The sequence below is a fragment of the Gouania willdenowi genome, chromosome 13 (assembly GCF_900634775.1).
Source record: "Gouania willdenowi chromosome 13, fGouWil2.1, whole genome shotgun sequence".
In the NCBI taxonomy this organism is placed as follows: Eukaryota; Metazoa; Chordata; class Actinopteri; order Blenniiformes; family Gobiesocidae; genus Gouania; species Gouania willdenowi.
In genome coordinates, this window is record NC_041056.1 from 40,525,074 (window position 1) to 40,539,398 (window position 14,325).

A 14,325-nucleotide genomic window follows, 5' to 3' on the forward strand; every position below is an offset into this window, starting at 1 on the left:
TACAGTAAATTCTAGAAAGTGATTCCAAAAATGCACAAAAAGACAAGGTTGTGGCCCTGCGGTGATAAAAGTTGCCCATCCCTGCACTAAGGTGCTGACGTGTGAATTCCACCTGCATTCCCAACATGTTGCCATCATTCCCTAAAGACATCATTCCCTTAAAAACAGTGGTTTGTAGCTTCATGAAAACCTACTTGTCCAACACACGTAGTTTTTCATGAAGCTACTATGACTTTAAATCTGATGATACAATCTAAAACTAGTGCATGCATCTCAATGACACATCTCCCAGAGTTTCTACTGAAATCTAACCTTAATATGTCAGCATCAGTTAGAATGTGTGAGAGTTCAGCTCCTTCCTCCTGCTGTTCCATCTCAAACCAGTGGCATTTCCCCTCAACAACAGCCCAGGACTGGAGCACAACAACCTACTTTATAAAGCTCAAGTCACTCGCTGTGAATTACACAAAGCATTTCTTGTGGCTTGGGTCCTTTTTCCATGAACGCAGAGAGAAGGGGCCCCCGCTGGGCTCCACTGGCAGACCTGCAGCGCCGCACATTGATTAACACGCTGCCAACAGGTGGTACAGAGATGGGTGGCATTGGCACCGATAGGTCAGAGAACAGTTAGACGCCGCATGCTACACCCAGAGCGGCCTTTTCTTCATCAAACATAACAAGATGCTAATCCACTTCTCCTCATGCTGACATTAGCCTTTGTGCTGCATTTTGTATCGATAGCATTTTATCAGAGTATGTGTCTGTATCTGATCTGATCAACATTAAAGTCAGCATTTAGAATCACGATCAATCTGAGCATTAACACAGGAAACAACAAAGGGTTTGTGTTGTCATTGTGTATATTTTCCTGTCATTTCTGTATATTTTTGTTAACGTTCTTTGTGTTTTTATAGTTTTTGTGGGTTTTTTTTAGTGTTTTTATGTATTTTTGTTGTCACTTTGTATATTATTCCCTGATATTCTGTGTCATCTTATGTGTTATTTGTGTCATTTTGTGTTTTTTGTATATTTTTCTTAATTTCTTGTGTTTTTGTTGGTGTCATTTCATTCATTTAGTTCATTATTTATTTTTGACATTTTTTTTTGTATTTTGTTATCAATTTCGACATTTTGTTGTATTTTTGATGTCATTTTGTGTATTTTAGTTGTATCTTATCACTGAGCTACATTCCCATTTTTTTTTATTGGGATAAAACTATGACAAGACCCTAAAAATAAAAACTAGTGCAAATATGATGAGCACACTTAAACTGGGGTAAAAATGAAGTAAGGCATGAAAAATGAGAAAAAAAGTGGAAAATTAGAAAAAAGTCACAAAACACCACAAATCAGAGGTAAGGCTACGGAAAGGCATAAAATGGAAAAACGTTGGATATCTATTTATAGATAAGGCAGGTTTGGGAAAATAAACCTCAAATACTATGTTGTTGGGGTTCCTAGAACAATTGGACGTGGGTGAAAAATTGCATCATACTGGACCTTTAATTATATATATTATATCTAATGTAGCGTTATTTATTTCAAGTGACAGCTGGGAAAGATGAAATGGACGCCTGGCAAAGGCAGGACAACAGAAAACAAAGGTGTGTGTGTGTGTGTGTGTGTGTGTGTGTGTGTGTGTGTGTGTGTTGTTAGTGTGTGTATTTCCACTCCAGTGAATGTTCATCTCATCTTTGGTTTGGAGCTGAACCTCCTGCTGATCTTTTGATCTGCTCTTCCTTCATCTGCTCTCATCACACTCCCACTAACTCTGACCCCCAGGACAAGATGGGGGTACCAAGGGCTGTGGGCGGGGCTTCTAGTTTGAAGAGGTCAGAGGTCAGCAGTGAAGACTTCAGCTACTTTGAACTGTAACCACAAAGGTGTTAAAAATGGGCTTATTTGTGATTTTGAGTGAAAATGATGCAGTGCATCCTTCTTTGGGCAGCCCAGTCTCCCTAAGATCATGAAAATGTCACAAAAATTGCTTTTTCTTATTTTTCTCATGCACAGAAACAAGATTTCCTCATATTTTTTGTGTTGTTTGGCAGTAATTTGTTGTGCTAGTGACACAATTGTTTTTTTTGTACCACACGTCACAAATTAGTGGAGCTGCTGGGAACAAAATGAAAACCGATCAATGGGATTTATTCTAACCACAACCATGAGAAGATGTATTTCATGAAATAACTTACAATCAAAACACCAGCTTAAAGCAACACGAAAAGAATGTAGAAATTGTGTTGGCACACACAAAACTAGAAACATTCCTACTTTTCCTGACAGTAGCTGCGTTTCCATTACCTTTGGAAATGAGCAAAATGTAAATAGCGCAAACAAAAAACCACCTGAATTTAGAAAAAAACACTCAAACATTGCAAAAATGTTTTTTATGCTTTCATGAGGAGGTTTTTCAAACATGTCATTATTGAAAGAAAGTATCTATTGGTACGGTTGCCGTGCGGACAACCCCCAGTGCTATTGGTACCGTAGTGTCTTAGGGTTAGGGTTAGGGCTAGGTTTTAACCCAATATCACAACAATTTTTAGGGTTAAAATTAGGCCTGTAAGATGGATTCTCCTGGTGTTCACAAACACCAGAATCCATCTTGTGCTGCTCCAGCCCTTACCCTTCGTAAGCAAACCGAACCAGTTAAAACCAATCATGAGGCAGTGTTGTGGTTTAGGGCGGGATATCCAGGTGTGACGAAGGCAGAAGCCTCGAAGCAAAACTGGCACATGCCCAGTTGCGGGCAGAGGAACTAGCTGGGCTACCGCTATTAGCATAGCTCTGAATCAAAACGTGTGGAAGCTGCTATAAACTCAGTTTTACAAGAATCTAGTATTTCCTTTTAGAAAGAACAACAGTGGGAGGAGCTTTGTGCATTTTGAACGTAAAGACGTATGTTTTCACCAGCGGAGCTTTGTTGTTGTTGTAGCCATAGCAGCGTCTCTGCCGTGTGATTGGCCAAAACAAATCATGGTGGACAGGAGCTTCTTCCAATCAGCTTCAAGTCCCTCCCTGGTTCACCAGACACAGACCCAGATCCATGTGGGGAACTGGAGTTAGAGGGAGGGGCTAGACTTAAAATGTAATTAATTAAACTGGGCTATAAGCCTTTATTCATCATGTATATACGCTGTTACACATATATATTAAAATTTGTCCTCTGCAATTTAACCCATCCCTGGGGAACAGTCGGCAGCCATTTTGCGGTGCCTGGGGACCTGTTCGGGGTTAAGGGACTTTCTCACAGTGATGGCGTAGGTGAGGCTTGAACCAGGAACCCTCTGATTACAAGGCCAGCTTCCTTAACCACTAGGCCACCACTCCCTTAAGAATGAGTAGTGCCACATTAGATGTGAAACAACAAAGGAATGCAGAGTGTTCTAAGGAAGTTTGGAACGTGAGAAGTCTTATGGGATGAGAGTTATGAGGGTCCAAAACAACCTTCAATGGAAACACGTCTCAACAGTAATTATAGTTTGTAGAAACTTTACAAACATTGCTTTTATTTTGTGAAAAACTGGAATGGACTTCCCTGTGAGATGGTGTTACTTTGGGAGCGTTAACCATAACGTCTGAGCGGCACCGCTGCAACTGGAGGCTTTAGCTCACGTTGCAATTAGAAATATTTTTTAAATATTCCTTCCATATATACTTATGGTCAGCGAACATGACAGAATCAGTATTCTGTAAGCAGGGAGACATACACGACACCGGAACAACAACATCTAATTACGTTAGGTAGTATCTATCCATAGATCAATACTTTACTTTGATAAGAACAGACATTTAAAAACAAAAAAAAACTAAAACGACGACTAATGAGTAAACAGGAAAAGCTTTTTCAACATTTACAAACGTTTGTATGTTCAATGCATTTACCATTTAAACCAGGGCTGTCAAACTTATTTTAGTTCAGGGGCCAAACATGTGGGTCAGTTTGATCTGTTTGATAAAAAATACAATACAAAATATAGAAGAAACTGACAATATCCAGGCAATAAATGTCATATCAGTCCTAACAGGATCTTCACTTTAAATGTCCTAGATTTTGTGACAAATTTCTATTTCATGAAGGGAAATATTATGTCATAATTTGAGTTAAAAACTGTGAGCGTCTGCAAATACTGTTGGGTTTCATTTACACAATAATTTATGTTGTTTTTACTTTTTCCTGCGGGCCACATTGGAAGCTCCAAAGGGCCGGATTTGGTCCGCGGGCCTAGAGTTTGGAGTAACGTAAGCAGTCGGAAATGACTATGTCCAATTCCGTGCAAGAAAAAAAATTAAAAAATCTGAACTCTTGAATTTAACGTTTTTTTTAAATTCCAGGCCTTTAGTGCTGCTCCAACACAAACATCCCTCAGTGTTATAGTTTAATCCATGTTTTCTAAATCACGTTAAATTAGTGCAGACACACTATGACAAGATACAAACAAAATGCAGGGATGGAATCCATTTAAATTCTTTATGTGGAGCCGTATACGGACAGGAATGAATATTTAACAAAGACTAGAACGCTACATCAGCAAAGTGTGTGTGTGTGTGTGTGTGTGTGTGTGTGTGTGTGTGTGTGTGTGTGTGTGTGTGTGTGTGTGTGTGTGTGAAATGGTTGGTTGTTGGTGTGTGATGAGCACACAATGTGGACGTGTGGGCAGCAGATGCCATCTGTGAAAGCAGAGTGGGTGGGTAGAGAGAGGCAAAGCGGTGGGGGGTGGGGGGGGGGGGGGGGGGGTGCAGGGTTACTCTACGTCTTTAAAAGCTTTGACAGGAATATAAAAGAAAAAATGAGCGTAATCAATCAAAAATACTTTAATGACGGCGGGAGACAACAGAAAACTGTCGCCCACTCTTCTCCTCCCTGAACAAGTGACCATCATGTGGGTCACTTACTGTGAGGGGGTGGGGGGTGGGGGGTGGGGGGTCTTTTTCTTCTTCTTCACTGTTTCCATTGATGATTGACTGATGCAGTGGGAGGGCTTTTTATCACATGTTGGCTTTAACTGCTGATGTTTAGGATACGTCTGCTTTAACTGTAACAACACTTTATTCACACAGTCTGTAACAGCTAAAAACAAGCATTCAGGTCCTCAGTAAGTGATCAATCAAACTGATTGATATATAAAAATGCTCAGCGATAATCAATATTCAAACATTCAAGACATTTTTAATCGATCGGTGAATGTTGGAATCCATGTCAACCTCCCTAATGTGTAGCAGGCTTTAAACCAAGGGTTCTCAACTGGTGGGTTGAGACTCAAAAGTGGGTCGCAGGGTGATTCCCAGTGGGACACGGACATTTGGATTTTTAATAAATGTTTCTTTTAATTAAGGGTGTAACGATTCATCCATTCGATCAATCTATCGATTTAAATTCCTAAAATCCAACTCCATCGATCTGTGCTCGGCAAGTTGTCCTTCCTGATGACAATAATAGATCTAAGATGGTTTTAAGAGGTAATCAATCAATTGTATCAATACAAAGAAATAAAGCATTAGATTTCAGCACGGCAGACTTTATACGACTGTGTTTTAAAAGCTCTTTTAATAATAAAGTAAAGATGTTACATCATAGAGACATCATAGAGGAGAAGTCAGCGAATGAGAAGTGGATGGAACCACCTTTAGGTCCAGCGTGTGAAACACTTTGTCTTTAACACAGACGTAGATATTCTAAAGGAGTCACTCAATGTGTCCAACGTCCATCACCAGGACCTTCAGCAGCACCACATGTAGCGTTAGCTCGTTAGCATTAGCTCTGCAGAAGCCTCATGATAGAGTATCAGATTCAACCACTGCTCATTTAACCTGAACACATGTTGGTTGCACTTCATTTTTGATATTAAAGGCTGGGTAGGTAATTTTCAAAAGCTAGCATGATTTTGAATGCGCTTTTGCCCGCCCCCTACCCCCTGTGCTCCCTGTAAAGCCACGCTTGGTCATTGGTCGAAGTTATTACAGGTTTACAGCTGCTACAGATGATGGATTTTCTTTGTTCCTTTTTCAGGGACAATTTCAACCAAAAACTAAACAAGTGTATCTCGAGGAAATTATACCTACCCTACCTTTAATATTATATTCTTCTTGTCTTTATTTAATCAGGAGAACCACACTGAGATTAATGATCTATATCACAAGTGTGTAATGTCAAAATAATACTAAAATGTTCTTAAGACAAGTGCCGTCAGAGTGTAAGAGCCTAATCACCAAAGTCAGCAAATAGTCAAAAATAAATGAGCTAAAAACAAGAACATGGTGAAGTTATTGTTTTATAATCAGCATGATAATAAAATAATAATGCTGTGGTATGGATATTCAAATGATAGCAGACAGATTTACTACCCCCCAACACACACACACATACATGCACCTGAAACCATAACAACAGACGAGGGTGACCAGACGTCCCGATTTACCCGGAACATTCCTGGTTTTCAGATTTACGTCCCGTGTCCCATTTCCCCCAAACCATTGATTTGTCCCGTTTATTAATAAATAAACGTGGTAAAAAGCCATCATCAATGGATCAGAGATGACTCGAGCTGCCATGGCAACCACCCGGAACAGAGTGATTTATTCACCTTAATGGGTGAAATAAGTCGGTGTTTGAGGAATATGAGCCTGTTCTAAAGGTGTGTTCAGTCTTCAGTGACTATAGTGGCTTAAATCACCTGTAATTAGCCGCACTTTTTGGTCACTTCATCACTTTATTGCTTCAGTGACGTGACGAGCGGTGAATAATATAAATAAAATGTGTCTGAGGAGACGTGTCAGCAGCATAGGATGTCTGCATAGAGAACCCTCCTGTTACACTGGATATAAAGACAGTAAATGCTGCTTGATATCACATCATTTATATTGATTTTTAATGTAATATTGTCGCCAGAGTCATCTCAACGTCCTAAAAAAAACACTGAAGCAGGACGCGAACCCGCGATCCATCGCTTCCAAGAGCAGCGTCACAATTCACTGCGTCATCATACCTTCATAGATGCATCATCTCCAGATTTAACTGTATAATAATATAAAACAACACTCGAGCCTTAAAAGTGGATTAATTTAAATGATCATCTCCTCCTTTATATTATCCACAGGTTTGTATTCAGTGAACTTTACTACAGACGTCAGTAGATGTTTTAATGTAGATCAACCTCTCAGTGTGTTTCACTCAATGATCTGTATCTACAATGTTATAAATAAAACTACCGTTTAATAAAAAATAAATAAAAAAACATAAAGCAACACATTAGTAATGATGTGAACACGTCTGTGGTGTGTGATGTCACTAATGTGTTTCAGAGAAAAGTGTTAAGGTTCATTAAAGTGTTCAGAAATGGTGTTCAGGTGGGCGGAGCCAGGTAGAAACCCAGGGTTTCTTTGATAAAAACCTGCCAGTGACCAGGTTTAGTTCACGGACAATGTTGCCATGGTAACATACTCAGAGAAGAACATACCTCACATTTAGGAATGAGATGCTCAGAGTTTCCCTCATTTGAGCCTGAACATACTCAGATCATAACCTGTTTTATGGAACACCACTCTGGTCTGTCCACAGTTACTGATCCTTTTAAATGAACCATTATCATCCATGAATCGTATCAGCAACAACGAATCGTGATTCAAATCAAACTGTTGTTAAAACAAATTGTTACGTCCCTACTTTGTGTCATCAATCAAACCTTCTACTTTTTCACATATCACACCTTGAAAAAAAAGTATTTAAGTAGCAACCCCATCTGTGATTTAGGGTGTTCATCTTTAACTGGAAATACGCTTCAAATGGAAATAAAAAAACCTCACATGGTCGAATAAAAAGAGAATTGCTTTTATTCACTTCACGTGCCAGTGGTTAAATGTTATTACTGTGTTGTTTACTGCAGTGAAGCTGAAACGTAACGCCCTGTGAGGCTTGTTTTAATCACAAACCCGATATATAGGATTTATAAAAGCGCTACAGTGTATCCTCACAAAAATGTGTCTGTATCTGATCTCAGGGTGAAAATATTAACATTATTGTCAGCATTTATAGAATAATATGATCAACCTGAGCATTAAAGGGTTTGAGGGTCTATGTTGTCATTGTGTAGTTGTTTTTCTTTATTTTTGTTAATGTTCTCTGGGTTTTTATTGTTTTTGTGTTGTTATTTTTAATGTATTTTGTTGTTAGGTATTAGTTAACCAAGTTTTCTGTGATTTTGTGGTTTTTGGAGTAAGTTTTTTGTGTTTTTGTTGTTATTTTTTACAGATTTTTCAGGATTTTTTGTGTTTTTCTTGCCTTTTTTGTGTTATTGGTGTGTTTCCTGTGTTTTGTTGTTGTTTCTGTATTTCTGGTGTCATATTATTCATTTATTTTATCATATTGTGTGTTATTAGTGTAATTTTGTGTTTTTTGGAGTCATTTCTGGTATTTTTGTTCTTGTTTTGTTAGTGATCAGTTTTTTTTTGTTATTGTTTTGGACTTTTTTTTGTGTTTTTGTAGTTGTCTTGAGTGTTTTTGGTGTGATTTTATAAATTTTGATGTCATTTTGTTTATCTTTGTTGTTCTTTTGTCTCTGTTTCTGTAATGGTGTGTTTTTGGAGCAACATGTGTTAATTTTGGGGGCCACACAACAATAGATGGAGGGCCGCATGTGGCGCTTGAGCTCTCAGGTAAACACATTATTACTTTGTATATTTTCCTCTACTTTTTTGTGATTATGTCATTCTGTGTGTTTTTGGTGTCATTTTTGTTGTTGTTTTTCATCATTTTTGTGTGAGTTTTTCTTGTCTTTTTGTGTGCTATTTCTTTGTGTTTTTTTTTTTAAATCATTTTTTCTTTCATTTTATTAATCTGTTTTATCATTTTGCATGTTTTTGGAGTCATTTTTGTACAGATTTTCCAACATTTTTTTCTGTTTTTCTTGCCATCTTGTGTGTTATTTGTGTAGTTATGTGTTTTTTTTGGCATGTTTTCCTTTTATTTCTTGTGTTTTTGTTGTTGTTCGTGTTTTTGGTGTCATTTAAATGTGTTCATTTGTGTGTTTTTGGAGTCATATTGGGTAATTCTGTTGTTGTTTTGTTAGTGATCAGTCATTATTTTGTATTTTTGTTATTGTCTTGGACTTTTTTGTGTGTTTTTGTAGTCGTCTTGAGGGTTTTTGATGCAATTTATTCTGTTTTTGATGAAATTGTGTATTTTTCTGTAATATTTTGATTTTCTTTTGTGTTATTGGTGTAATTTTGTGTTTTTTTTTTTTGTATGTTTTACTTTCCTGTCTTGTGTTTTTGGTGTCATTGTGTTTATCTATATGGTCATTGTATATGTTTTTCAAGTCATTTGTGGTATTTCTGTTGTCAATTCTGTTGTCATTTTTGTTGTTGTTTTGTGTATAAACTTCTGTAATATTGTGTTTTTGGAGCAACGTGTGTTCATTTTGGGGGAGGGCCGCATTTGACCCCTAAGTTCTCGGATATACACATTATTCACAGTGTGTGTGTGTGGCTGTAGTTTTGCTCACTGTGGCTGCAGCGTGTGTGTGTGTGTGTGTACTGATGTCCTTCTCCCCCTGAGAGGTGATCACACACACACACACACACACACACACACACACACACACACACACACACACACACACACACACACACACACACACACACACACCTGCTTCTTTTTCACACACCAACACCACATCCTGTGTGTGGAGGAACACACACTGCTGCAGGAGGAGGGAGGCTGGGACCATTTGTCCTCTCAGGGCTCCAGACGTGTGTGAGCACATTGCATGTGCTCATGTTAGGCCTCAGTAATAATAACAACACTAATATCAGCACATGACCAAAACCCAACACAAGCTCAGCAATGATCCCGAGGTCAGGCTCAGGCTTGTTTTAATCCAAGGGAAACTAAGATGTATTTTTTTGAACATTTTGAGCCTTTTTGCTTATTTTAACCTTTTTTTTAAACTAAACCAAACACCTGTTCTTCCCATTTCTGACACTTCACAATCAAAGTTCACTGCATTTTCTGCGCATTTGTTGAGACATTTTCAGCCCTTAAAATCCCTCTCCACCACTTTTCCACCTAATGTTACATATGTTGACCCAGTATTGCAGTGTTTTTCAACCATTGGGTCGGGACCCCAGGTGGGGTCACCTGAAATTTCTGAAAAATGAAAATACATTCTGTCTTTTGTTCTTTTTTTTTAGTTTTAAATAAAACACAATCTTAAACAACCATATATATATATATATATATATATACTATGACTTTGTCAAACATAAATCTAATTAAACTATAGTGCAGTATAGAATAAATACATATTTGAGCTGGCACAACTTGTCACTAATCCTGGCTACTCTGTATTTGTAATATAGTATAACAAACATGATCAAAAAAATAATCCTAGAAAAAAATAATCTTTTCACCCAATTTCATGTTTATTTTTGCCAATTTTAACCACATTTATGGTTTATCATTCCCATTATTTGCCAGTTTAAACTAAACTAATTGTTCCTACTTTTTAAATTGCATTACCCCCAAAAATGAAATCACAGTAAGAATGAAATAAAAACACTTCTACTGAAGGGGTTCTCAACCTTGGGGCCAGAACCCCATTTGGGGTCACAAGACACTGGGGGTCAGCTGATGCTTTCAGGAGCTTTTTCTGGAACTACACCAAATTTTTCATATGTTAACCTATTTCTATCACCTTTTTTTTTGCTCCTTTTAATGTATTTTTGCTATATTAATCCCATTTCTGCCACTTTCCAATCAAATGTCAATGATGACACATTTGCAGCACTTATAAACCTTTTCCACCACTTTGCACACCTAATGTCACATATGTTGACCCATTATTATCACTTTTAACCTCTTTTCACCATATTTCATGCTTACATTTGCCAATTTAAAAACATTCACAAATTGTCATGCCCATTATTTGCCAGTTTAAACTAATTGTTTCAATAATGACACTTTAAAAATCCCATTAGAGCATCATTTTTGGTCACTTTTAACTTATTTTATTTCTCATTAAAACAAGGATTTCCATCTTTAAGATGACTATAATAATAATAATAATAATAATAAACGTTCCTGGATAACAGTGGATATTATTCAGATGAATAAATAAATGTGGTTATCACAGATTCATAGAACAATGGACCATCATTTTACTGACTTTATGGATGGACCCCAAAAATCTCTCCCCTTTATTCCCCCTTATAGATGGTCCTGTCTCCACATGACTGTTCTTCAATGTTCATGTCTGTGTTCAACCACCTTCAGCTACAGTGGGGGTCCCCGCTCAATGGGACCTTTATTTTGGGGGTCTTTGGAGGCTGAAAAGGTTGAGAACCACTGGTTTAAATCAATTACAGAGAGAGAACAGCCGCTAGGTGGCGACCTTGATCTGATGCGCCTCAACTGGAACACACACACACACACACACACACACACTGCAGTAGTGTATCTGAACTCTGTGATGAAGTTGTTTTTGGTGTGTGAGGAGCTCTTCTCATTGGTTCTCCTTCTTTCCTTCTTTCCTTTAGGTTTCCTATAAGCACCTCCTCCTCCGTGCGCGCGTCTCTCCTTCTGTCCGCTTCAAACACTTTATTCCACAGAGAGAGAGAGAGAGAGAGAGAGAGAGAGAGAGAGAGAGAGAGAGAGAGAGAGAGAGAGAAAGAGTGCGGGCTGTGGAGAAGAGCAACAGAAACAGAAGAACGGGACAAATATGGCTCTGATGGCAGGGATTGTGTTTACTGCCACATTTCTTATTTCTGGGATTTATCCGTTTGTTTCTTCGGCACGGATTTACCCTCCGAACGAAGGTAAGGCTGCGGACGGAGAGCCGTGCGCGTCCCCGGGGCCCCTGAGCCGCGCTGCGCCGCGCTGCGCTCCGTGGATGAGACGCGGACCAACAGCCAAATATGAACCAAGACTTTAGTCCTGGGGTGTCAAACTCACTTTAGTTCAGGGGCCAAATATGCGGGACAGTTTGATCTCATGGGCCACAGATTGAATGGTAATTTAATTATTATTACGTGTACATAAAATACCAAATATGTAAGAAACCGACAATCCAAGCAATAAAAGATAGATATCAGTCACAACAGGGTATTCACTTTAAATTTCCTAGATTTTGTGGCACATTTCTATAATAATTTGAAGGAAATTGGAAGGATTTTGTAAGAATTTTGAGGGGTTTTTTTTCAACAGTTTAACATTAAAACTTACTGCTATTATGTGATATAAGCACCAGGAGTGTTGGGTTTCATTTACACAATGATTCATGTTTCCTCTTTCATTTTTGACTTTCTCCTTCGGGCCGAATTGGATGCTCCAAAGGGCCCAATTTGGTCCCCGGGTCATGAGTTTGACAGATATGCTTTAGTGGGAATTTGGAGCTACTCATGCAACAGGGCACGGGACCGTGGAAGTGCATTGGTTTGAGTCCCAACTGTCAGAAATGTCCCTGCGCAAAAGCACATTTAAAACAACTTTAATAATTCACAATAACTCGTAGAAAGTCACTTGTAAAATGGAGATATTTCATTAATAGGCTACAAATAAGAGTTTTGATCCATCGCTTTCAGGTTCCCATTTATCCAGAGTCTCCAAACATTAAATGTGGGGCGCGTTGGACGTTTTTTACGCAGGTTTGGGAATAAATGTGAAATCTAATGTTCATTTTGCAAACATCAGGATTCCCACAGGTTCGTAAACAAAGTGGTTTAATAGCCGCGGATCTATTTATTATTATTATTATTATTATTATTATTATTATTATTATTATTAGTAGTGTTTGCGGTGGATTTACACGCGCGGCTCCGGTGAAGCTTCGCGTTGATCTGATGCAACAAAGCAAAAGCGCAGCCGTGGATTAATATAACCTGCAGTGAAAATAATCATAATTCATCAAACACATACTAATAGACAACATGCACATTGTTGTGCTTTTATTCCTTGTAGAATATAATCCTATATTTACATCGCTTTTCTTGCTCATCAACACGATGTAAAATATCCTGAAATAAAAAAGACTAAATTTATTTGCTCACGTAAGTCATACAGTATTCCTACAAATGCAATATATATATATATATATATATATATATATATATATATATATATATATATATATATATATATATATAAGACTGTGTTGAACAAAAATGTACCTATTGAAATGTTTTCTACTTTAAAACTCGTGAAAAGGAAACTAAATATTAAAATTGATCACACTTCAACACTTTAAACCTTTGTGTCAAACTCAAGGCATGGGGGCCAAATCCGGCCCTTTAGAGGGTTAAATTCGGCCCGCTTGAGAAAGTAAAAATGATAGGAAAAAAACTTGAAACGTTTTGTAATTCAATTAAAATTCAGAATATTTGCAGAGCTCAGTTTCCTGGTTTTTATATCACATGATGGCAGTCATTTTTTATCTCAAATTGTTGAAAGAACTACATTTTTCAAAAATCGACATTTTCCTCAAATTATTCCAGTAAATCACTCCTACAGGGAGTGATTTACTTTATCATTTAAACATGGACGTACAAACCAGGACACATTAATGTGGAATTTACACCTATAATCTGTGGCCCACCTGAGATCAAACTGGTCCGTATTTGGCCCCCAAACTAAAATGAGTTTGACACGCTGCTTTAAATGAAACTTTAGATAAAGTTAAAAAAATTTAGATAAATATAAAATAGCTTTTAAAAGACGCTCCGATGTGCTTCACTTTCAGCTTCATCACATTCGACATAATTCATAATCAACCTCCTCATGATTCCGGTGAAAACAGGAAGTCGTTCCAGCCCTCGGTGTCTTGGGTTTTATAACGTTGTCTCCTCACCTTTTCCATTTTTTTGTTTTCCAGTCACGTTATTGGACTCCAGATCAGTGCAGGGGGAACTGGGATGGGTCGCCAACCCCACAGAAGGAGGGGTGAGTACACCAAAACCAAAGAAGTGTCCCCTTAGTAATAGAGAGATGATGTTCTGATGGGTTCCAGTTCTAGCTCTAGTTTTCCTCTGTGTTATTCTGTGTGCGATCAGATCAAAACGGGACGAAACCAGGACTTGTTTCTTTAGTGTGAGTTTATTGGACCCTCGTAAAAAAACCTCTCAGGTCCCCATGGGGTCCCGGAATCCACTATTGAGAACCGTCCGTACTCTAAGCACCCGACTCACCCCTTCCCCTCTTTCTCCTTGCTCCCCTTCCCTCTAAGCGCTCTGTAATGGTCAGATGCAGGGGCCGATACTGCAGCGGGCGTCAGGTTTCCTGAATAGACGCTGGATTGAATCGGTCTTTGTGAAGAAACTTTATATCCCTTTCCT

General features: G+C 38.2%; 1 protein-coding gene across 1 annotated transcript in view; it reads left to right on the plus strand.

Moving 5' to 3' along the window:
* The first annotated feature begins 11,639 nt into the window (after positions 1–11,639).
* epha4a (eph receptor A4a) overlaps positions 11,640–14,325 on the plus strand; it is a 102,631-nt gene continuing 99,945 nt past the window's right edge. The window contains exons 1-2 of the mRNA XM_028464039.1: positions 11,640–11,814; positions 13,866–13,933. Of these exons, the coding sequence (XP_028319840.1) occupies positions 11,718–11,814; positions 13,866–13,933 (165 nt within the window). The 5' untranslated portion in view covers positions 11,640–11,717. The remainder of the gene's footprint in view (positions 11,815–13,865; positions 13,934–14,325) is intronic.